This window comes from Lonchura striata, chromosome 1 (genome assembly GCF_046129695.1).
Source record: "Lonchura striata isolate bLonStr1 chromosome 1, bLonStr1.mat, whole genome shotgun sequence".
Lineage (NCBI taxonomy): Eukaryota > Metazoa > Chordata > Aves > Passeriformes > Estrildidae > Lonchura > Lonchura striata.
The window spans coordinates 143,818,693-143,844,793 of NC_134603.1; the positions used below are offsets into that span (position 1 = coordinate 143,818,693).

General features: G+C 39.5%; 1 protein-coding gene across 6 annotated transcripts in view; it reads left to right on the top strand.

Moving 5' to 3' along the window:
- The first annotated feature begins 8,383 nt into the window (after positions 1-8,383).
- Positions 8,384-26,101, top strand: part of CREM (cAMP responsive element modulator) — a 44,744-nt gene continuing 27,026 nt past the window's right edge. For 3 of the 6 annotated variants that reach the window (XM_021542918.3, XM_021542917.3, XM_021542919.3), the window contains exons 1-3: positions 8,384-8,560; positions 14,005-14,122; positions 21,300-21,446. In XM_021542918.3, coding sequence (XP_021398593.1) covers positions 14,009-14,122; positions 21,300-21,446 — 261 coding nt within the window. In that variant the 5' untranslated portion in view covers positions 8,384-8,560; positions 14,005-14,008. Of the gene's footprint in view, positions 8,561-14,004; positions 14,123-21,299; positions 21,447-26,101 lie in introns of those variants that run through there. The other 3 variants (XM_021542921.3, XM_021542920.3, XM_021542925.3) reach the window with 2 other exon arrangements.

The window sequence follows — 26,101 nt, forward strand, 5'->3', positions numbered from 1 at the left end:
ATGTGTGGTTATTTAATCTGCTTTAATCCCTTTAATTTTAAGAAGCAGATGCTCACTGCACTCCTGGCCACAAGATGTCAGTACTGAATAGATTAAAAAGTAGCAGTTCAGGAGTTTCAGCTTGCACAACCTACAAAACCAACAAAACCCACCCCTTTTGTCCATGAAATAGGAAATCTAGCAAAAGTTGAACTCTCTCAAACAACATTTATTAGTTAGCCATCAAGTGTTTAGTTCAACTCCCAGATTTATTCTATCCTTCCCCAGGACTGCTTGGAAAAAAAATTGCAAATGTAATTTTTTTTCCTATCTATTATTAAAAAGGGGCACCAATTTATTTTCATGTCATTGTAGTTAAGAAGTTATCTGTCTGAGCAAATCTAGTTATTCTTTCCTTTTTTTCCCCAAAAAATTTCTAAAAAATATTCTGCAACATTATTGACAAGCAAAATCATGTATTTAGAACTTGTATTTAGAGATCAATGAGCTGCCAAGACAAGCAAAATCATGTATTGACAAGCAAAATCATGTATTTAGAACTTGTATTTAGAGATCAATGAGCTGCCAAGACTCTATGATGCAATTACTGAGCCTAAATGATTTTATTTAAAGGAATTTTGAGATATTAAACAGCTATGAGGTATCAAAAGAGTAAAACATTCTGGAGCTTTTGTGTGTTCAGTTACAAGGTTGTAAATCCTTTCCGTTCAGTAAGTGCATCAGATGCCAACGGCTCAGTACTTGCTATGTGCTGAGTGAACCAGATATAACAATTGACCAACAAACAAGCAACCTGGCATGAAAGAGGTTTCAGTGTTCCTATTTATCATATTGCTTATCTAAGCATTTGAGAAAAGAATGCAAAAAGCTTCTAAAGAAGCTATTAGGTTCTCTAGCTTTATTTTCTGAATTGTTAAAAATGAAGGAGTCCTGGCTGAGACACCATATGGGTGGGTTTGTGTTAATTACTGGGATTTTGCTTTCAGGTTTAATTTGAATATGAAACTACCCCTGAAATTTACTCTAGTAAATAAGCTAGTTTGTAGTTTTCATGCTTTAGCTTGTATACATAAAATCCCAAAGCTAGTACGGGTTAGGGAAGTGTGGTGCCACAGCTGAGCACATGGAACTGTTCAAATATCATCACTTGCTCCTGCTGGTGGAAATGAGAGAGAGAGCCATGAGAGGATGCTGCACACAGGGGAAGGGAAGCTGCAGTTCCAAGGTGTCGCTGTCGAGGTAGGACGGGAATGAGGAGACTGACTCAGAAGGCTGTAATACTAAAACTCTGATTTATTCAAAATACACCGCTCTTTTATACAGAGCTCCACAAGGACCAAATCCATTGGTTCTGAAGTGAAAACAACCCACAGCATTGGTGCAGAGTGTTTGACACACAGTGATAGAACTTAACTATAAACAATGTGAAAAACAAGAAAGATAAAGCATTATTTACATTCTTTCCCAGCTCTTTCCCAGGCTTTTTGCCTGGCTAGAAACTCAGTTTCTTTCTTTGACTGAATCTGACACCCACACCAAGGAAGTTCTGTTACGTCTACCAGGTCATGAGCCAGGAATGTATTTGTTTATAGTACCAGCAATGAACCAAACAATATTCTAAATGTCTCCCCTTTTGATTCAGAAATTATGCAATTATCTTCAGAAAGTGGTTCAGGTCCCTTTTAGCAGTGCCTTTTAATAAAAGGCCCATAGATCATGTGTACTTAGATGTGTACATAGATGTGCACTGCTGTACAATCATTTTTAAAAATCATAGTGAAATAATCCTTTCATGGATATGCAGCAACACAGTGAAAAGACATTGCTCAGTACCTCCAGTCCTGTGTTCAGTTCTACGCCTGCCACTTCAAGAAAGACATTGAGGTGCTGAAGCATGTCTGGAGAAGGGGAATGAAGCTGGTGACGTGTATAGAAAATAAGTCATATGAGAATGCAGCTGGGGCAGCTGGGGTGTTTAGCCTTGAGGAGTCTCAGAGGAGACCTTATTTCTCTCTAAAACTCCTTGAAAGGAAGTGTAGCCAGGTGGGGGTCAACCTCTGCTCCCAGGCAACCAGACAGGATGAAAGGAAGAGGCCTCAAGCTGAGATGTTCAGGTTGGAAGAATCTCTTCACTCAAAGGTTGTCAACCATTGGAATGGGCTGCCCAGGGAGGAGATGCAGTCACCATCCTGGAAGATGTTCAATAAACAACTGGATGTGGCATTTAGTGCTGTGGTTTATTTGACAAGGTAAGGTGGTGTTCAGCCACAGGTTGGACTCCATGATCTTTTCCAACCTCCTATAATCCTATGATTTTCTAATCCTATGATTTTATGAACATATATTGTGAGAGGAAGGCAGCTGCTGCTTTTTGTTTGCTAGGCACAATGTTTTGGAGAAAATAGTAATGTAAATCTTGAGTGGTTCTACCACTATACTAAAAATGGTAGCATACAGCTCTATGGCATCTATGTGTACAGTACATATAAATATACACACAGATGGAAGAAAAACACCTGAACTTGGTGACTTTAGAACCCCTAGTGAAGACTCTTAGGCAACATAACCTAATGTTGAGACAAAGCTGAATTTGCAGAGCTGTGGTTTCCAGGAAAAAAAAAAACAAAACAACCCAAAAGACAAGGGAAAAAGAGCAAATAGTATCTGTCTCTTCTAAAATATGATAAATGGGACATGTCTAGTGTCCATTTCTAACATGTCATTTTGCAAATTAAACTAGGCATCATTCAATTTCCTTGGGTTTTCTTGAGAAATTATTTTATAAAAGGATATATATGTCTCTCAAATGATCCAGTAAAATGCTTATTTCATACTTAATGGAGATGGAAACCTCCTGTAAGGTGCAAAAGTACTAGACAAATAGAATGACAAAAAACAGCTCATAACTTAGCCAGCTGGCAAAATACCATCATCAAAGAAATAAATTAGTTGAGCTAGCATTTGATGAAAGATATATCCTTTTCAGAGAAATATGTTCTTTAGGCATTTATCTGTATCACTGGTAGATTAAGAACTAGCAATTCTTGACATGAAAGAAATACAGAAATTCTCTCATATAAATACATTCCAAATAGCCTGACAATCTTCTGTTATACTCTTCCATTTAGTTATTTTTCACTTGTACTTCTTCCTTCCCTTTATAGCTCCCAGACACCTTTATGTCCATTTATTCAGCAGCTTTTGCTTTTCATTTTATATTCTGCATTCTTGCTCTTCACTGTCATTTACAACCATTTACCACCAACAAAACAACCTGCTCCCCCATCAAAAACAACCTACAGTTGCTAGAAAATCTAGTCTACAGCCATTGTGTTAACCAAATTAAAATTATTTTTTAATATATATTTTTTCACTTAATATTTTGAATAAATATGAACCCTTTGTATATGTTTGCCTTTTACTGCATAATCTGAATGTTTGATGTCACTCACATTTGTGTGAGGTAGTTCCTCAATGTCCTATTAGTGTTGGCCACATTCCTGCACTGGCTTACTCTGCCTTACAGGGTACATCTTTTTCAAGGCACAAGTGTATGTCAACTGTTTGGGATATCCATATTCCTGTGGCACAGTGTACTCACAGTCAACAACAAACTCTTCTTTGTGTGCTTTTTTTAACACAGCCTATTCACAAAACTTTTAACAGTAAAGTTTTATGTATTTAAATTTTAAATACAACTCAAACAGTTATTGGGAAATTTAATATTCATGCTATAAATACAAAATAGTGCTTTATACAAATCTGGTACTTTTCACCTGAAATGTTCAAAGATCTCTACAAAGGACAATAAATTGTAAATGGTTATGAATACTGTGAAGTACTTGTTATATACATGTTATGAGGAAGGTGTTATATAAGTAAAATTTATTGTTCAGCACAGGAAACAAAATTTTCATGTAGTAGATCTAAGTTAGCATTATTTTTTTCTGCTGCAACAAAAATATCATTATGCATATATCTTGAAGTCACCAGTCAATCCTTTAAATATTTCAGATACTTTACATTGTTCCCTAGTAAGAATATTATTTTCCCATTATAATGATTTCTCTCATGAAATGAATATGCAACAAATGAATATGTAGCAATTTATACAATGTCAAGTTATTTGCCAAACGATAAGTTTCTCCCTTGTTTTGTTTGTTCTGGCTCTAGCATGTGGGGGGACCTGACCTAGGACTGGTAGATTAGGAAACAGTCTGAATCCTGTCAGTTCTCCTCATGACTTACAAACACCATACCAGGTATCTAAGTACACATTCACAAATCTTTTTAGCCATTTGTGTTGTTGTTCAAGCAGTGATTAATGAAGTGATCGCAGTTTAGCTGCTAGTGTACTCCGATTTGCTTTGCTAAGTTTTAATGCATCAATAAGCACCTCCTTTCAAACTGCAGAACATACCAGACAGTAGTATATGACTTGGGAAACCTGTTCTGTATTTATAAGTTTCATATTACAAATCCTAAAAAAGTAAAAAAAAAAAAAAAACCAAACAAACAAAACAAACACAAACAAACCATGTTAAAATGGTTAAAATGTTGTATTTCATTTTTGGAGTGTAAAATATTATCACATTACTGCAACTTATTATCCAAAATTAAATCATTACAAACCCAAGAAAATCAAAGTAACAATAATTTAAAAAATGGACCTGGAATACTATTTGATATCCCCTTCACCAATAATAATGTCCAACCCTTCCAAATAAAGAAAGCCTAGTGTTTACATGGCATAAGGCAAACTAGATCTAGCTGAGGTACTGCAAAGCCTCACAGCTGTTAGGCCAGGCTTCTCACTAAGCCAGACCTAGGACTCCTCAAGGCTATTCCTTCCTGTGCTTCTGGCTTATGCAACCCACAAAAGTCAAGGCAGTGCCTTAGCACAGCACTAATTTAGGCAGTATTGATTTTCAGAGGTTCCAGTGATGGCAGTAGCAAATAATAACAATAAAAGGATCATCAATTTGCTCTTGTACTACACGTACTAGTCAGTTTTATTTCCAACTTGACAGTTTAGGAAAGGAGGCATTACAAAATACTTATAATTCTACAGATGTGTAATTAAAAAAAAAAAACTATATACATTCAAAAAAATACTTACAAACCTTTTACCTTTTACAATATTGTTCAATGTTTGCCTTTGGAAGGGTGTGCCATTTCTGTTCCTATTTGTTACCTAATGGAAGTCCATATTTTTCTTGCATTGCTAGGAGTTTAGAAGAGAAAAGAATAGGTAAAATAAATTATTAGTCTTGTATTTTATACTCATTAAAATGTACTTCTTGCCAGATCTGTTCTCTTTCAGACTGATCAGAATTCTGTTGCAGCATGCAGGTATTGTCTACTTCTGACTTTCATCACATTCACAAAATAAATTGTGAAAACAGTGTCTATGTGTTTACTGCACTTTCCTGTGACTACTCTGCAAGTTCTGCACTTGTCCCTCTATTTCCTTGCAGGCAATGAAAGAGTAGAGGTAGGGTTATTCAACGATCAGCTGAAATTGGAGTGGTCCATGAGGAGACTTGTGGTGAAATTATTCATCAGTAAGTATCAGTATTATTTCAAATAGGATACCAGTCTATTTTTTCTGTCAGTTTTACCTCTATTATCTTCAGATGTCTGGATTCTAATTAAAGAGAAATTGACAACTAAGCTAGGTAGCATATCCATTTTGCTGTAGTTGTTTATGCCAAGACAATCCATGAACTTTTTAACAAACTAAATAGGCATTTCATAAGATTAGAGCTGAAATGTACAAAATTCTTTCAATCCCCTTAAAAAATCTATTTAAAAGGTAACTGTGAGATTCATATGTAGAATCAGCTGTCTGAAAATTACAGAGATAGCACTCCTACTGATGTAATGTGCATTGGTGAAATATATATGTTCTCTGCAAAGAGCACCATGTTTCTTTTTGGTTCCAAAAGAAGTTGCTACAACTCCCTGTTCATCTATAACCCTCCCTGGTTAGGGTAGTACTTCTCTCTGTGTGATGGTGCAGTGGGGATCAGACTTAAGAATTGTTCCAGGTTGAAAGAAACTTAATGGCTCTGCCCACTGAAGTTTTAAAAAAAATTAAAAAAAGCAATGGACATTTCGAGATAGAGAGAAAAGATTATTCAGGTGGTCATTCTGACAGCAGCAAAGAGCCTGGATTTCAAGTTTATGTTCTTACATAAACGACGAAAATCACAACAAATCCTGACTTGTTTGGCCTTCTAATGGATTGCTTTTGGTCTCAGCACTTGAAATTAAAAGGGTTCACATCAGGCATTGATCCCAATTTAAAGAGAACTGGTTTTAGTAGAAGTGAGCACTTTCGTGGCACAGGTGGGTCTGGCCTCAGGTAACAAACATGGTACCCCAGCCCTGCTGTGGTAGGAACACAAGTCCCTTTTCATTCTCTTCCTCTTCCAGCCTGACAACTTCGGCGAGCTGCATCAAGAGCCAAATCTGGTTAGTCATCCTTGTATCACCAAGGTCTAAGGCCCTCTGGCAGTTCACTTATGCTTCTGACACACTTAATTACGAGAGAAGTGGTATAAATAGTAATAAATTCTTAGTTAAACATTTCAAAGTGTTTATGGCTTACTTGAAAACTAATAAAAAATAACTGCTCGTCCAAATCCAGGCCCTAAGAGTTCATGGAAATTCTCATTTTGTTTACAGGTAACTCACTCCAGTGGTTTCCATTATTTAACACTTCATTTGAAATTTCTTCCTGTTTGTCTTAAGACTTCTACCTTCAAAAATATTTGCTTCTAATATCATAAGAGCCATTTTTGGCTTTTTGAATACACAAGGCAAAACTGGAATTTCTTCCAAAGGTTTCAGCAGAGTAATTCTCAGTAGTTTAACACTTGTCTGTTCATTTGATTATCTTGCTATTCTAACAAATATTATTAATTGACAAGAGAAAACATATATTTTAATGAATGAGCATAACAATAGTGTACGTAATGGATTAGATCTTAAAGCAGAATTACGGGAAGAGAAACTCCTATTTAAAAACCCAGAACAGACACATAACATATAAACAAAAAACAAGGGAGGGAAACAGAATTCAAAACAGGAAGGGGGTGTTCAATATTTCAACAAAGGAAATGTAGGATAAAAACTGAAAACTTGTACAAGCAATAGTGGTGATTGAAGATTCTGTATTTTTTCCACTAGATTGTGATTTTGATAGCTGTGTTAACTCCTGTGAAGGAAATTAAAGAACTAAATGCTTAAAGGTAAGACCTTTGCAAATAAGTATGAGTCATCTCTTACGAAGTCAGAGATAAGAATTATTTGGTTTTTTTAAAAACACAGGAAACCAATACGCAGGTTCTCTCCGTGCCATGAATAAGACTGAGTGTTTGACCTGCATGGACCTATCACCAATCCTGACACACACATCCTCCAATTCTTTAATCATGAGTTATGTGAAATTAACTTAGGTTTTTCATGTTTATTTAGCACACTGAGTATATTCCTACAGTAAAAAAAAAAATAACCTAAACCATAAAAATAGGTAAATGCATTACATAACTTCAGAATATATGTGCAGTGATGTGTGCAATTTAAAATTAATTGCAGTATAATCCCTTGTAACACTACTTTGTAAAATACTGATCAGCAATAAACATGCGATGTTCAATCACCCATAGTAACAAAGTTTATGGCTTACGCATTTATTGCATTTGAACATTATTAGCCCTGAGCCGACGGGCCCTGCGCTTCCGGCAAAGGACGTGCTCACACCTTCAGCACAAACCCAGCATGACTCAGGGTATTTGGGCGTAATCCCGCGGCAGCGAGCGGGGAAACACGCACGTCGCTCCCGCTTGTTGCCTCTTGGCAACTTCTGATTTACTTAGCCAAATAAATGTAAAAGAACTATGTCATACTATGAATGACTGATGTAAGGACCGTGCTTTTACTAATTACAAAACAACCTGCGGGGAGCATCTCGGCGGGGCGGCCTCTGGGCAGGTTTCCGTGTCCGTCAGGGCTCCGGCACCGCCCAGGGAACAACCGGGGGTTGTGCCTCCTCCCCTCCCTAGGCCAGCGCGGGGACGGCCGGGGCTGGACCCTGCGATGGAGCCCAGCCAACCGCCCTTATCGGCGGGCCCGGCCGGCGCGGGGAGCAGCGGGCACCGCCCCGCTATCGCACGCCCGGAGCGCGGCGCGGGGAGCCGGCGGGCCCGCGGCCGCCGCGGCTGTTACCGGCCGCCCCCGCCCCCGGCGGCGCGGGGCCGCCCCGCCCGCACCGCGGCCCGCCCCGGCCAATGGGCGGCGCCGGCGGGGCCCCGCGGCGGCGGTTGGTCAGCGCCGCGGCCGTTGCGCCCCGCGGCCGCCCGGCACCGCCGCCCGCCCGCGCGCGGCTCCGCCTCCCGCCGTGGCCGCTGGCGCTGGGAGGCCCCGCAGACGCCATTTCCTCGGCGCCCCCGCGGCGGCGCGGCTGCATCAGCGCTGACGTGAGGCCGACGTGCGGCTCCGCCCGGCCCGATCCCCCCCACCCCCTGTGACGGGGGCAGCACGTACAGGGCGGCGGGTGAGTGCGGGAGGGGGCGGGGACACGTGTGCGCGCAGCCCGACCCCCTGCGGGCCGGGAGCGGGGCAGCGCGGAGGGCAGCGGGCGGCGCGGCGGGCAGGGACGGGACGGGACGGGCAGGCGGGGGGCGCTGTGCCGCGCTTGGCGCAGCCCCGCCGCGGGAGCGCGCGGGAGGCGGCGGGGGCGCGTCCCCGCCGGCAGCCGGGGGCGCGCTGCGCTCAGGGACGGCGGCGCAGAGCCCGCACGGCGCTGTGGGGCTGCCCCGGGGCGGCTGCGCGGAGCGCCGGCTCCGGTACCGCCCGGCAGCCGCGGCGCTCGCCGGGCTCCGGCAGGCGGTGGCTCCAGAGCTTGCTCGGGACGCCGGCTCGGCTCGCCCGGCGTTGCGGCTCGGAGCGGGGTCAGCGCCTGCCCGCGGCGGGCAGAGCGCCCCGACCGGCCCGTCCTGGGGTCTGCGCGGGGCTGCCCCGGCCGAGGGCAGCGGCGGTGCCCGGTGGCTTTTGTGCCTTAGTCCGTTACTCGCGGTTATCGCCTTGCCCGTAGAGCGTTCGGAGCTGGGTCAGAACAAGTGGGGAGGGATCACAGTGGGCTTCGTGAGTTCGAAGTCTTGCTTGAAGCTTTTATCTGCATCCCCCACTGCTGTGACAGCATCATTTTTGGTGCTGAGTGCAGCCGCTGTTAAGTGGTTCCAGGGACTGATGCTTGACGGATGCTCTGGCTTACCCCGGCTGGGCCCCTCTGAAGGGGCCGCGTGTCCGCTCGCAGCCGGCTCTGCGCTGCATTGGCAGCGTGGTTGAGGCGGCAGGCGCCGAGTGGCCGAGTAGCATTGCCTGTGCTCAGAGTAATGTTGGGGTTTTAAGATTTTTGGGGAAGAAAATAGGGAAATAAGACTGTAGGAGACACAAGAACCTTAGTGATGAAGCTTCTGTTGATACTGAAAACTTTCAGACCCAGCAGTTTGCAGACAGTGCACTGTGGTGCTGCTGCACATTTTACTTGACTGAATTCTGTGATCACCTTATCAGCTGGTGTTCTTCATGCTACCAGCATGGTAAAACTGTTATTACAGAGTTGATAGAAAACACAGTGCTCTTCTGAAACCAGTGTATTCTGAGAGTTTCCATACTAACTGTGGGGTCAGCAATAAATGCAAAACAGGTGTTTGTACATTCGCATTCTTGATTTCTAGTAACTCCCCTGTGAATAAAGGCCTTCAAAGAGATTTGGAGCAAGGCTGAAACATATTTTTTTAGCCCCTTACGATTGATTTCCTATGTATCAAACCACATTTGTAAATGTAAACAGTCCCTGATGTATAAAGGATGATTGAAATAAAAAAGTTGTTTTTAAAAATGTCTGTGGGTATTTATTCAGACAGTCACACACTTCCAGTTATGCAAAATACTGTAGCAATGTGCTTTTGCAGTATAATTTCACCAATAGACCTTAAATATTATGTTGATATGCAGTGATGTAAAACAAACAGCAGTACAGGGAGGCGTGAAAGGATTTCTTGTGCTCTTTATTGCAAAAGAACATAGCTTGCTAGGGATGCTAGCCTTCATCTCTTACCTATGGGCAAAAATACAAAGAATTCACACCTTTAGCTGTAAATTACTCAAAATTTTCTAGGAAAAATTTTCTCTTTTCCTGTAGCTGATTCCATCTGTCAGATTTCTCCTGTCAGGGGTGGTTCATCTCGCAGTTGAATAAGCTTTTGATGTGTACTGTATGCATCATCTTAATCAGTGTTTATCTGCTACTGATCACTGCCCTGCTGTCCATTAGTCTCAGTGACTACAGTAAAGATGTGCTTAGGTATATTGAAATGTTGCTGGTTTGGTAACAGTTAAACCTCCTGCCAGATCCTGAAGATCTTTTTGCAATGTTGTAGGAAGAAGCAAAGATCTTTGCTTCATTATGGAAAACCATTTTTTCCCCCTTTTTATGTGTGTGCAGAGGTATAACTTATTTATTAATTTAAAAATCTAGACTAGTATTTTAAATTATTGTTCAGTCTTTGTAAGTAACTAAGATTGAAAATGTAAGAAAAAGATGTATTAATAATGAGTATAAGACTAAAACTTGTATATAATTAGTCATACAATGAAGAAAAACATTATAATGTTAAACAGGACCCAAGACCACTTACTTTGAACTATTTGCTTAGTTTTCCTTTAAAAATAGAAGGAAGGTTATGTCAACTTTTAAGTGTGATGTGTACTGCTACTGATAGACTTTTATAAAGGATTTTAGAGGCTTTGCGGAAAATTTGGTTTTTCTTTCTTGGAAACTTAATAGCAATGAATGTGTTAATATCTGCTTACAATGAAGACTGATTGAGTGTGGTATGTGTGGAAACTGTTTTCTGAATTGGATTAGTAACAGTTTCATGCCACAGTCTGTATTACTGACATTTTAGAAACAGCATAATTATAGTATTGCTCGGTATTTTTTCTGTGTATATATTAAAAAGTTTGATGTATTCATGTTGACATGATACATAGTACAGGAAATAAAAACCCTGTACAGTTCAGGTTATCTCTGAAGACAATGACAAGCTCATCTGAAATGCAGGAGTTCCTTGGCTTGGTCTTAAGCTGTGTACAAGCCCATATAAACTGCACAGCTGAGTGTGACTGTGCCACCACTGACCCTGTGGGCTCAAATGACTGCAGCTGACCAGCTCCTGCCAGGCCAGCGATCCCATGGCTGTGTCTGTCAAAGATTCCTGTCTTGTATCATGTCTGAATTGTGACACTAATGTGCTAGTTTGTCTTAAATCATCATTCTCACTGAAGTTTTATGCCAAGATAGCTCATGTATCTTTTAGAATTACTCATATACTTTTTTTTTTTATTTTGTTTTGTTTTTTTTTTTTTTTTTTGTTTTTATTTTAAGGCTGTGATTGGATCTTTATATTTGGATGTTGTTTCAAGTCAAGTCTCTGTTTGGTCACAGAGGTTGTCAAAAAGAAAAGTATTTTGCTATGTTTCACAGTAGTGATTGCATTTTTATGGCAGTCACATTTTCAGACTTTACTCCACCCTGCTAAAGTTCTCAATTAAGCAATCATTTGTATTAGGAGTCAGAATATACACAATTATAGATGGAAAATCTATATAAATTCTGGAGTTTTCCGTGTATATCAAAAATCTTAATTATGTTTTTCACTCCACTGACATGTACAGTTCTTGCTGTTGTTTTTCTAATTAAAGATAAATAATAAAAAAATACCCCTTTCTCTGTACTGCATTCCCCAAAGTACGAGGAATAACTTTGTTAGATTTTCTGCTGCACTGATGTTGTTTTTGTAGCTTTTTGCTAACTTAGTTAATGCAGCACTGCAGATGAAAAGTCTCGGGGAGAAAAATCCTGATAAAGTAGTAGAAATAGATACATTTTTATACTGTTCTGTAATCAGTGAGAAATTAAGCTAAAAATCAGGAACTAAATTTTTTCCAAGATGAAAAATATCACTTTCAGGGTAAAAATTCTATGAAATGCATTCAGTGGGAATAAAAGTACTTGTTTTTTTGTTCTTATTTGGTTTTGGGTGGATTTTTTGTTTTGGTTTTTTTTTTTTTTGTTTTTGGTTTTTTTTTCTGTTTTCTGTGACAGATGGCTCTGGATACAAAAAATAGTTCAGGGCCTTCATAAAGTGAATTAATTCTGGCTATATTCCCATCTTTAGGAAGAGATTACAATGAATATGTTGCCGGTACATAGGCATTATTTATTCTTGGTGTGTGAGCTGTTCTGAAGCGTATTCTTACTAGAACCCCATGGACCTTTCATATTTGAGACTTTTTTTCCCTACTTTATTATTGTTATTATATTGCACATATATAAAACCAGCATAGTTTTATTAGGTAATATCTTATAGAAAATTATGATTAAAAGCTTGGTGAAAAGCTTGGTAAAAACATTTTCCTCAGAGCTGTTAGACTTTGGTGAATTTCAGTAGACATTTCATTAGATTGTATCTAAACAAAAAGGTAATTAGTGGCAACTTGCAAGAGAAAATGTAGAAAGATTTTAGGTGTAAAATAGCTCCATATAATTCTAATCTGAATTGATACTGGCATAGGGTATGTAACTTCTCTGAGCAGAAATACTCACGTTAACCCATAAAATGGTGAATTGTTTTGCAGCTTTGTTACTAATAGCTATAGTACTGTTAAGTCTGGTCAGTAGAGTACCATTTGAGGCATATGAGCTACAAATATGCTTCTTTGCATCATTTTACTGGGTATGTTTTCATATTTTCATGCCTTTATTTTGGGCACAAATTTGATTTCTAAAAAAGTAATAAAAAGTGTTCTCTTCAAAGATTGTGGAATGTTCTGTAAAATAGTGCCACAAAAGGAGTTTGGTTACATTTAATTTCTTTAATGTAGTTAACTTATAACAGGCACTAAATTCCAGAGCCCTCAGAGTGAGGTGGGCAGCAGTGCCTGCCTGCCTCTTGCATCTCTCAGTGCAAGTCCTGAGAAGAAACCAAAGTAATTATCAGCCAGCTGAAATTATTGAACTTTGACCTCAGGCTTGTCATCCCCTAGTTGCAGAACCTGAACCTGGGGAACTGAGATTTGCTGCCTGTTAAATCTCACAACTAATATCATGTCTCCCTTTTGAGGCTGTCAATTGGTTGTGTAAGTAGGGTGTAGGTGGGAGCGTGCCTGCAGGGCATCCTGCCTGCCTCTGCCTGACCCTATCCTGTCTCTCCTCTGTTTGTAAACTGACCTGTTGCCATGGCAATGTTTGACATCACCTGTTCAATGTTGCACCTTCAGTGCAGGGTTTGGTAGGAGAGAAAGGGAGCCGAAGAGATCCAAGCTCTTGTTTTAAATCTCACACCTTCCGTTATGACTAAGTGTGCCAAGAAATATCGAAAAGGAACTGTCAGGTAATTGCATTTTTATATAGCAGATATGTAGCAAATTTGGAAGTTCTTGCTATGAAGTTTAAACTCTTAGTTTACATTGAGGATCAGCAAGTTCTTAGTTTTCAATGCAATCTATCCTACTTTAAACCTGTAAAGTGAGAAGAATTGTTGTGGCTCTTGAGCCATGAGTAGTTTACAGACAATTCAAGTGTAGATGACAACAGGGAGTAGGCATCTTGGAAGTGTAAGAGGGCTGTAGCAGCCCATGAGGCTGAAGGGACCTTCTGTGGGCAGCACTGCATGGGACCCTGGCACTCTGCTTGTCCCTCCCCTGAGAACCATCTCCAGAGCTGCCTCTCCCTACAGCTTTCCAAAATACTTGTTTGAGAGCTCCTGGATATATTTTAGTACAGAGGAATGAAGAAAAGACTTCGTTTTGACAGATACATATTTATTTTCTGTCTGCATTAAATATAAAATAGTTTGGAGTTACTCTCCCTAGCTGCCTGATATACCTCCCTGTACTGAGTTATTTAAATGTGTATGTACTTGCTTTTAGACTGATGACCATGGAAATGGTTGAACAGGATGACAGTGCAGCGGATTCTCTGACAGAGAGACGTGCTGGTCCCCTTCAGAATCAGCCAGGCCAGAATCAGATTTCCTCAGGATCTGAGGTAAGTTGAAATGTGGAAAGATGAGAAGAATCAATGAAGTGATATTCAGAACTGCTATGATTTTTAAACTATAAATCTTTGTGGTATTCTCATGTTTTATCTTGATATTAAATAGGAAAAATAAAGCAAAGATTTACCGGAAACTATGCCTTCAGTAGTTAACAAAGGACTAATATGACATCAGGTCTGTTGAAAGGTAACATTTTTAGGAGCCCTTTCAGACAAGAGTGGTCAGTAAACAAACGGGTTTTTTCATTTTACTTCCACAAGGTGATTTTTAAAAGATGAGCTACAGTCTTTAAGAATTGAGGTGGCTACAAGATCAAACTTCATTCACACAAGACTAAACTTCATTTGTGTATCTAGAAGATGTGTTCTATAACAAAAATGAAAACATGAATAAAAATATCTGTAGTTCTCTTCCTAGTTCCAGTTTTTGTACAGAATGTATTTCATCTAGTTGCAGTTACTCTTTTAATGTGTCCTTGTTTTGTTTCATTCCTGTGTATCCAATGAGAGTGTCTGGACTTCTAAAAGCATACTTTACATGTTTTCTATAGTTGCTCTACCTGGATTATTGTTTGGTAGTGAATGGATAAAAGATTATGTAGTAACAATTCTCAAGCATTAAAAATATGTATTGTAATAGTCAGCACTTGAGAGAAATAGTGTTCCTGACAGTACTAAGATTTATAGCTTCAGAAAAGTGTATGGACCACTTAAAAGGATTTTCAAAAGCCCTTTTTTAAATAAAATAACTGATTTTCAAAAATGTCTTACAGACTTTTTTCATCATTGTAAGTTTGAAGTTACTTGTTAAGACTTGATGCCACATATTTATGTTAGATACTTGATTTACATTATAGATACATTTTTAAAACTGAAGACAGCTGCTCTTTTGTCAGATCTTCAGACAAAAAGTAGACCACAAAATATTTATCAACCTTTTTTTGTTGGTTTTGATGCATGCAGCATTGGGAATATTGTTTGTTTTTTTTTCTTTAAGGAATTTATTTGGTTTGCTCTGTTGGTGTCATCCCCTCATTTCTTCTTTAGTGGTTCTGTTCAAATTTTCATATGATGAATGATGTGTAAAATCTATTGGCTTGTGCAATAGCCTCTGCAGGAGACATCTGTGAATTCTGTCACTTGGGTTTTTTAGAGTTGATCCAGGGACAAAGGTGTCACTAATGCTGTAGGAGAGTTTTTGCACTCCTATATTGTGCAATGTATAACACTTTCTATGTTTGTCTGCATTTAACACTTGAATTCTGTGTGTGAAGGTTCAGCTGTACAGGGAATGGGCCTCACGCCTTCCAGTTAAAATGAGTAACTCTGAAGTATTGATGACTCTCCTTCAATTAACACTGAACCAAGAGGTGTAGCTCAGTTTGAAGGCTGAGTGTTACAGCCTGGAGTGGAGTAGTGGAGTCCCTGTTTGTGTCTGGATGGCTCAGAGAGGCGTCCTGGAGGCGTCCTGGAGCCGTCCTGGAGCCGTCCTGTCCCGCTGCTTGGCGCAGGAGCTGCCGTCCCCTCCCGGGCACGCGGCGCAGCGCTCCGGGCCTGTGCCCATGGCCTCGGCCGCTGGCTCCCAGCCCTGCAGCCCTCATATGCCCTCAGTGCCTTCAGGCTGCTCTGCCACAGCACTTGCTGGGTGGAACTGCCAGACAGAGCACTTACTGCTGACAGGCCTTTTGAGACGCTCCTGTGGCTTACGATGAGTAGGATTTTCTTAGCCTGTGTTCCTGCCTGGCTGGCTTGGAAGGTGAGGCGCTTTGTCATGGAGAGTTGGGCCTGGGTGTTGAGGAGTTAAAGCCCGCTGGAGGCCCTCTAGGAGACATCTGACTGATTTTGTGGTGGTCCAGATGGGAAATTTGTGTGTTTCTGAGGATTTCATGGCTGTGCCTGTGTATTTTGACTGTAACATAGGAGCGCAGATCCCATCTCCCTCTTTGGCCTGTTGAGGAGTGCACAAGAGAAGACAACCACTATAACTGACTGAAACATCTTATGTTAGCTTCCAGTCATCCCTCTTACTATTTCTGTTGCAAATATGCAGAAATAGTAGAAAAGAATGACTTGATTCTTACTGAGAGCAAAAATGCCTGATCACTGAAACTGAGAGCTCCTTTTCAAGTATATCCAAGGGAGTGGGGAGATGGCAGCTTTATTTGTGGTTTTTTTTTTAGCAAAATATTTGTTCAGCCTTGGCTTTGGTCAGTCAGAAGTAAAACGTTTTGATACACTGTGTTTTAATTTGTGGTTTTCTGTGCATTATCAAAGAATGAATTGTAGAAGCATCAAGCTTGGGAGGAACTTTTTAAGATTATCTAGTCTGACCTGCCTGTGCAAGCAGTGTCAGCCAGAAGTCTCTCTGCCTGGAATGTAAATATCCCCAAGGATGGAGTCTCTAGAGCCTCCCTGGCCATCTGTACCAGCAGGTGACTGCCCTTCCAGTAAACATGTGGAGTTTTAATGTCCAGATAGAATGTAATGGTTTTTAATGTGCTTGATATTTAATTGAATTATGACTTTGGCCAGGGACTGACTAGCAAAATGCTGAGAGATACTACACAGGAGATGGGCACTTTTTTCTTCTTCCTGGGGGGTAGCTGACTTATTTTCCCCTCCTCTGTAGGCTTTTTAAAGAAATACCTGCCATTTAGTTTTAAAAGGCTGGACCAGGTACTTCATAAGATGATAATCTTTAGAGAGCAGAGATTGTTTTGTGCTGAAGCATTTTTAATGTATCCCCTACTGGGAGAGAGAGGAGACATTAAGAACGTGTGGGCTGGAGACTATGGTGTGATGGGATGACCTCCAATGCTAAGAAGGATGTATTATACATTATTTGTAGAGGAAAAAATAGCGTTTGCATTTTTTTCTTAGTTTGGGTCATAGATATTGCTGTATTCTCCTGCATTTTTTTTTGCTGCTGAAAGTAAAATTACTTGTTCTACTAAAGCAAAAATGAGTAAGTTTGAAACTAGTGAAGATGAGATGCACTTTTTGTCCATTAAATGCTTATTTTTTAAGTAAAATGTCCTACTATAGAATCAGTTTATAGTTGCATTTCTTGCATCTGTCGCTGTTAGCCAGTTGATTAATTGACATGGTAATATTGTTGTGATCCAGCTACCAGAATAAATAGGTAAGAAAGTAAAATCATTTGTGGCTGTCTTTAGAAGCTGTTGAAAATGTGCTGAACACCTGTACAAAAGCTTGATGCCTTTGAGGGAAGAGCAGAGGTGTGAGATGGAAAATTTCTTAACCAGTTTTGAGATGAGCTCCATGAGTTGTCTCAATTGCACAGATCATTTGTTCCTACATATAGAGCTGTACTTACGAAGAAGTTAACTTGTATTGGAATATTTTGATAGTGTTGATGATAGTCAAACTTACGTCTCCGAAGACTTAAATCTGCAATTGTATTCAAAGAGAAATTAGATGTTCCTTTTGCAGGTTTTCTAGAAGCCATGCTGCATTCTGTGTTGCTGCTCTGTGCTCAGATACACTGAATGTAACTGTAACAATGCAAGATCAATGTGCTTTATCCCTTCTCAGATTTGATAAAAACACTTTTAGTTGTCTTTTCTTTTTTCTTCAATCTGCATCTTGATGGGCTCCTCTTTGATTCACTTTTTGTTAATGTTGTCATGTTGTCTATCGTTAGGGCTGTCTGCTGACCTTGTCTGAGATACCGTCTGTTGACCTCTTGCTGCTGGCCTTGAATAGACCTATGTCAGGATTTACAATGTGAGAACTGCTGTCACAGAGCATAGGGAGATTTTCAGTGAGATTTTCAGAGCCTGGAGTGCATAGCTATTGCAAGCTGGGACCATTCAAGTTCAGTAATTTGGGGTGTTGTCCTTGTGGGCTCTTGACATCAGTGTTAAATGTTGCTCTCTAGAGATTGAGACTTATGGGAGTTTGATAGGCTGTTTTAAGTAAGGCTCTAAAATCAGCCTGCCACATGCAAATGCTGGCAATTTAGCAAAGTTGGTGTTCGAGGATTTTAAGTGTCCAGCTGTGTCACTATTTTGTGCTTCCTTGAAGCGTATGGTGGCATCAAATGTCTGGAGTCAGCCTAACCTTATTTTCCTTAAAGGTAGGTACTGCTGTTTTGGCAGTGTCTTTGATATTGATCAAAACATCTGTCTCCAGCTTTTCCTCATAGAGGCTACTCAGTGCCCAAGTGTGGCAGGTCCTTTGATCCTTTATTAGGTGAATCCAGTGTGGATTTGCCTTGACTTTTCCAGAATTGCTTTTCACTTTACTTCTAGAGTTCCTTGTAGTATTTAGAGTCTGCAGCAGGGGCAGAAATCAGTTGGGCCTGTGTCCTGCATTCTTCATTTGGCAATGTTGAAGGCATGAGGGGTTGACTGTGAAGGTAGTCTCTCTAGTACTTGGCAGGGAAGGGATATCTGACATTCACAGGATATCCAGGATAACTGTACAGATGGACCACGTATCTTGAAGTTACATAAATGATGGGCAGCCTCTTTCTCTGCAAGAGTGTGTGCCTCAGTGGGAAGGTGGTACCTGGTCATTCTTGCTGACTACTTTTATCTCCTCATGTAGAAGAATACCTGAAATAATGGGACCATGCTATTATGGGTTGCATGGTTGATATTTATTGAAGCTATTGGTTGTAACTGTTGTGTGCCTAGGAGCATAGAACCCGTAGAGTGTGCTAAGCCTCCCCTCAGCCTCTGTATTCCTGACTTCCTTCTGTGGATTGTTTTCAGCTTCTGTGCCAGACAGTCCTTGAAGTAATGATGTTAAAGGTAGCATTGCTCATCACTGATGTCAAAAATAAATTTCTTTGCCAAGTTTGTTTCAGTCAGGATTTACACATGATAGCATGAAAATGTTCTGGTATTTCAGTTGACACATGAATATTCAGCTTGAAAACTGTTAAGAAAAATCTCAATCAAAATTCAGATTTATCATTATCAAAATTTCAGATTTATTATTATCAAAATAATAATTTCCAATATCTATAAATGCGATGCAGAATATGAACATTGAAAATTTTATAATACTACTGTCTCCTCCTTAGCACTTAAACCTCTTCATTTAATCTCTTATCTAAATTAATGGGAACAAAACCATTTCGCCTTTAAACTTTAGTACAAAAGAGTATTAGCTGAATGAAGTTTTCTTTTTTGGGTTTTTTTTTCCCTGTGGGGTTATACTGAATAAGGAGCTTTAAAATGAATGTAGTTTCTTAATCTCAAGTACTGGATTATTTCCTGATTATGACAGACCCATTGTGTACCAAAAAGAAATTTTAAACTGTTCACCTTTTACTGATTTATGGCTGTTGTACTCAGAAAGTTCTTTCTGACCCACTGAGTATTGTATCAAATTGCAATTCTCACAAAGAGAGCAGTAAATGGAAAGGTCTGGTGGAATTGCCTTTATAATGTTTTGAAAAGTTAGCATGCTTTGTAAACATTTAGACTGCTCTATGATCCCTGCTTGAAGCTTGGGTTTAGCATGTAAGCTTTGCCACAAAAATAGATCATACTCTTCAGATGTTTGAGACTTTCTGGAGCTTAATCTCAAATATCTATTTCTGATAAATTTCTCATAATATTAATATTTGTTGAATAGGTTGGGAAGAAGGTTTCTATGTCCTATTTCCCTGTTACTATTTAATGCCATTTAAGGAATGGTTTGAGGAACTCATTTTCAGGGTTAAAAATGCCCTCAATTGTTCTGTTTTCTGAAAAGTGGTTCAGTTTCCTTCAACACTGAACAATTGCATAGGGAATGTTGACAAGATCCTGTCTTTGTTTCCTAGAAACATTGTTTCTTCAAGGTAATTTTAACCAACATTAGGACTTTTTGATTGCAGTGCAACTTAATAGTAGTTAAAATTTTTCACTTCCTCCAAGAAGGGGATTATTTCCTAGACCAGCAATATCTTACGGATCAGGAATGAAAACTGCTTTTATATTTGGTTTAAAAAAAACCTTAGTGTAAATATATAAAAATTACAAAAGTTTCTTCAACTGTTTTTTTTTTTAATACTCAGCATTCTTTATGTTTTTCTTCTTACTCTCATTTTATGTTTACTGCTCATACTAGATACTTTTGGAGCTGTGAACAAAGGAAGGGAATACTAACAGAATTTTATATTTGAGTCTGCTTTTATTGTTGAATGTGCAGAATATAGAAATAACTTTTCAGTGCAGTTTAATTGAAAAACACAGCATTTCTTTTTATGATATGGTTTATGTTTGTCATTGTCTTCATTTTCCAAGTTTAGAGATGTTTCATCACACAAGTTGAGGTCAGTCATAGTGTTTTGCCTTTGCATCACTGCTTGTTCCTGTTCATAGATTTAACAGTAGCAGCAGAAATATTGAACTATTTCTTAGCCCATAGATGTTAAGCTGTTTCTCAACCCATTTGTCCTCAGCACTGAGGGCTGAGAGTCACAGGCTGGGGAAAGCTGTTGTAGGGCTGTACTAGACTTAGAGAAGATTCAGATGTTCTTTGTTTTTGTTGTTGTTCAAAGCACTGATGCGCTCCAACTCTCCTTTTCTGGGTATATAAAATTATATATATATAAAACAGGAGTCCGTTAAACTAAATCAGTTTACAAATCCTTGTATGGCTTTATTTAACAGGGAAGTTTTTCACTATCTGAAGAATTCTCATGTCTCTTGAGACATCCATCCAAAAAGCATAACTTCTTACCTAATAAGCAAAGGAAAACTAAAGCAGTTCTAATTTTTTTTTTCTTCCTAAGAAAATTCTGCCCTTTATATTGCAGTGACATTCCACTCCACATGGGTTCTGTTGCATTTCTGGAGGTTCTTCCTAACTTTCATGCTGGCAACGTGATGGCTGAGGGTTGGAGTTTTTTTTGATTGAAAAGAAAGTACAAAGCCTCTGGAGAGCAACAAACCAAATAAGGAGGGCAAATAACCAAACTAAAAGTTTGTTAGGGTACAGTTTTAAGCTTTCCAGACTATTTGGAAAAGTACATGCCTTTGGTAGTTTTACTAGTAAAATAATTTAATTTTGTGTATGTGATAATTATCTACATCTAAGCTATTTTAGATGTGGCAACAAAATCAGTCTGTTTTAGCTATCACTTCTAAAAGCATTTGGTGAAATCTTAAGCCGTCTTACTTACACATGATGATTGTAATTTTTGCAGGTTTCTGTAGCTGCTTCCAGTGCTGGAAGAGGATCTCCAGCTGTAACTCTAGTGCAGTTGCCTTCTGGTCAAACTGTTCATGTCCAGGGTGTCATTCAAGCTACACAGCCCTCAGTCATTCAGTCACCACACATGCAAGCTGTTCAGGTTAGCTTTTTTTATTGTTACATTTTCATTAATATTTGGTACCTCATAACTCTTTTCCCAACTCATCTTCAGTTTTACTTCATCCCAGCCAGTGCTGCAAGATTTACTCAGATGGCACAGGAAACAGCAGGGGGAAAGGTGGCAAACATCCAACCAGCAGCATTGTGTAGCAATTCCTTAATGCTTCCTGTTTATCTTATAAGAAATTGTCTGAGAACTTGTGTCTGAACTTATGCAATAGCAAATTTGTGTTATAACCATGGCCTTACTTCAGTGTATCCTGCAGTTTTTAATCATCTTGTATTGCCTTTTGTGGATGTGGATACCAAAAATACAAGCAGCCTCGAAACACACATATATGTGGCAAATGTTCGTGTGTTTAAAGTTGCTGGAACTAGGAAACAGAGGTTGGTGCAAAACATGTAAGACTTTTCAAAGTTTTTAAAAAGTAGTAAAGGCAAGAGAGAATGAATTTGCAGTGTTTTGAAAATTTACTGGCCTCCCATTGTTTTTTTTTTTTTGTAGCTAGGAAGGCCTCTGCTCTAGTTTTTGAAAATGTGTTTGGGAAATACCGGCTGAATTGCTTTTTGCAGATATAATTGATATTTCTTGTAAAAGAGGTAATACACCTCTCCCGTTTAGGAGGGAAGGGTTTTACCTGTGGTCATTGCAATACATTAAGGAAAAACCATGTGTTATCGATCTTGAGAAGCCATCTTTAATGTTAGAGGCTTCTTAGTAACTTTCCAGTATAATAAACAAAAAGACATATATAAGTAGGATTTATATTTGAGAAAAATAATAAAATCGTGATCAGATAATGAATATTTTATTGTTGAGCAGTAGGTGTAGGTGCTGGGACCTCAAGGTTTTGAAATCCTAGATCACTATGGAAAGAGGTGCAGTAGGTACCAATACTTGATCGAACTTGAAGTCAGAACAGAGTATTCAAATACTTTTTTTCATTGGAATTATTTCCAACTGTAATTTTCCTGAATAACCTTTATTCAATAAGCACATTAGTAATTCGCAGTTTCTGTTCCTTTAGTCAGTGTAGATGAAAAGATAGAGGACTTTTTTCAAAGCTCAGAAGAAGAAATTTCTCAGGAATCTCTTGCCAGCTGCTTCTGTGTCATCTTAGGGGAGTGGAAGTCGATTATTTGTTGTATTGAGTGAACTCTGGCTGTCCAACCTTTCTCAAAGGAGTAGAAACAGGAAAGTTTTGTCCCAGTTAATACTGACTAGTTATTTCAGGCTTTGGTTTCATCTGGGTAATAAAGAGCTTGAAGATGCCATAGAAGAATCCATTACAGAGGATGTTCAGCCCTTCTGTGATCCTTTTCAGTACACTGTCCTGTCACCTGGCATTTCCCCCAGATCATTTGGCTTTAACTTGCTACCTTGTTTCTGCCAGACAGTGGGGAACTTTGGAAATTATATCAGTTTAAAAAAGAAATAAAGAAGTATGCTGAAGATTGGTGTTGAAGTTTGCATGACCTCTCCCTCAAACATCTGCCATTTTCAACTGGAAAGTGTTCAGAAGTTTTTCTCATAATGGTGTTGTTTCTTAGATGAAAAAATGTGTTTATAGCATTCCTTATTGTTTTGTTAAATGTTGTTTTATTTGTAGGAAGATTTAATTTATTATTTGACTTATTGCTTGCTCCCCCCTGTAGTGTATCAGGTCTTGGAAACAACATGAGTTTGAAGTTAAATTTGTTCAAATGCAGATGAAGCTGAAATAAGTAAAGTTGAAATCTGAACGATGTCCAGGAAAAAATTACAATGGTTTGTGGTTTGTTTGTTAACGTTATGGACATGGTTGTTTGCCCTTAGAGTGATCTGAAGTGTTCATTTCTCTCTTTGTCATGATGAAAATTAAAACTTTTGAAATTTCTTGTAGAAAATGTCCTCTTCCACATTGTGGTGGTTTGACATTGGCCAAATTCCAGGCCCTCATGGAAGTTATTCACTCACCCTCTCCTGCTACAGCTGGGCGGAGGAGAGAATTTACAAAGGGTTTCATGAATTGACATAAGGACCAGGAGAAAACATTCCAACAGCAAAACAGGCTTAACTTAAAGATACAAAGTGAATTTATAACTAACAAAATCAGAGCAGGATAATGAGAAGTAAAATAAGCCCATGAGGACACCTTTTTTCCTCCAGCCCCTCCCTCCTTCCCACTGACAGTGCAGGGAGACAGTGTGGGCATTTTGGTCAGTTTGTCACCCAAGGTTTTCCTCTGCTGCACAGGGAGAGAAGTTGTTCCCCAGTGAGACTGTGGGATCCCTCCCACAGGAGACAGTTCTCCATTAACTTCTCCAGCATGGCTCCAATCTCTTGAGCATCAGTCCTCCCAAAACTGCTGCAATGTGAGTCCCTTCCACAGGCAAACCATGCTCCCAAAACTGCTGTGGTATGGGTTGCTCTTCCACGGGGTGCAGTCCTCCAAGGACAGGCCAGTCCAACTCCGGAGCAAGACCTGTCTCTCCATGGGCTTCCTGCTGGACCACAGCCTCCTCCAGGCATCCACCTGCTCTGGCATGGGCACCTCCCCCACAGGCTGTGGGGGAATTCTGCACTCCTGTGGATCCCCATGGGCTGCAAGGGCACAGCTGCTTCACTGTGGTCTCACCACGGCCTGCAGAGGAATCTTGGCTCCAGCGTCTAGAGCACCTTCTCCTCCACTGACCTTGGTGTCTCCATGTTGTTTCCCTCACATGTTCTCACCTCTTCTTTTCTGACTGGAATTGAAACTGTGCTCCCAACCTATGTTTTGATTTCTTCCTAAATATGTTAACACAGAGGTGTTGCCATCATCTCTAATTGGTTCGGACTTGCCAGTGGTATATCCATCTGCAGAGCCATCGGGAATTGGCTCTACTGGACATCATCGAAGCTTCTAGCAGCTTCTCACAGAAGCCACCTTTGCAGGCCCTCTGCTACCAAAAACCATGCTGTACAAAACAAATACACACATTAAAATGCTTAAATCATCTTGTAATTTCCTTACCTACTTCCTAAAGTATGACTGTTCCCAACTTCTTCAACCATCTTCACAAACTAGTGGGTCTATTGGTAGCTGTTAGAGTAACGTGACAACTTGACAATTAAAGCCTTGGTTTTGAGCTGTTTGTCCTGGGACAAATAGATTATTTAACACCCAGGCCCCAGCAGAATGAAAATTCTGTTTTGAGTTACAGTGCCCAGGCTCTTTCTTGGCTGTGCAATGGTATCTTACTTTTGAAGGATTATGCCAGAGGCTTGAAGGTGAATCCATGAGGGGCTGGCTGCAGGTATATTGGGAGGGAAATGTCTTTCAGCATCTCTCTCTGCTGCTCAGCATTGGTCTCTCCTGCAAAAGGAGGAATGCAAATTTCTTGAAGTACCTGTGTCTCTGCAGTCAGCTTTGATATCTGGTTTGGAGTTATACACCTGTACACATGCAGAAGTAATTCTCACCACCTAGGTGGCAGATGTAGAGTTCTAATGATGTTTGTTGCATATTACCCAGTCAACTGAGGCTACATTAAATATTTTTACACAGAAGTGTACTGTAATAAAATTAACAAATGAAGAGATAATTTTGTTCTGCAACAATCTGCAGTTCTTCAAGGTGGAGTTCTTGAGGTGACCCAGACCTATAACCTATACAGGTTTGAGTTGAGGTGACCCAGACCTATACATTTCCAGAACCTTCCAGACAGTCTTTTTCTATTGAGGTCAGGCAGGTTTTGTTTCTAGTACCAAGCACTGAGGACTGGCAGATGCATTCATTCCAGAGCTCTTCCTTGTATTCCCTGAGCTTCCACTGCAGCTGGTTCAAACCCTTAAAGTCTTCTAGTCTCTTACATCACGTTTTCACAGATGTTAATCTTCACTGTTAGTTTAACGAACTGCTTAATCTGAAACTACAGTCTGGTCTGGCTTCATGGGAAAAGATTTTCATACTATTTCATTTGGAAATCTCAGCACAGCAGTAGTTAAAAGAATCCAAGAAAATAAAGCCTTTTCCTCATTCAATAATGACTTTCAGTTCTGTGTAGTAAGATAGGTGCTGGTCAAAAGTGTGATTGAGCCCTAGGCCTTAATGTTGTTAGGAGTAATTTTAAGAATGTATGGAAATACTAAAGGTCTGAGAAAATGAGATACTGTAGATTTCTCAGGCACTTCCAAAACTTGTACAACATTGCTAAGCAATGCCTTTGTATTTATGAATGTGTTAGTAAATCTAATAAATGTATATATTTAAATAAAGTTATTTTTAAAATAGCTTTGGTGTGGTATGAGGAAGCTTTTATTTGTATACTATTGTTTAAAGCACATTAGTGCAGTATTCTGTATTTTAGATATTTGACCTCACTTTAAGAGCTAATTAAATTGTGTAATATTTTTATATTTAAAGAAATCTGTTTCCAGTATTTTTTCTAAGTGTCATTCATAAAAAAGTAACCTGGATTATATTGACTTTTTCCTTTTTCAAATGGAAGATGTTATCTGAGTGGCTATGTCTGGGTAACTTCAGAATTTGTGATTTGCATTGGAAAAAGTAGTCTAAAATAGTATGATTAGTGATAAGTCAACAAACTTCCCATAGGTAAACATGGAAGGAATTCTTTAAAAAAATTTACTCTGCTGCTGTTTTTTTAATG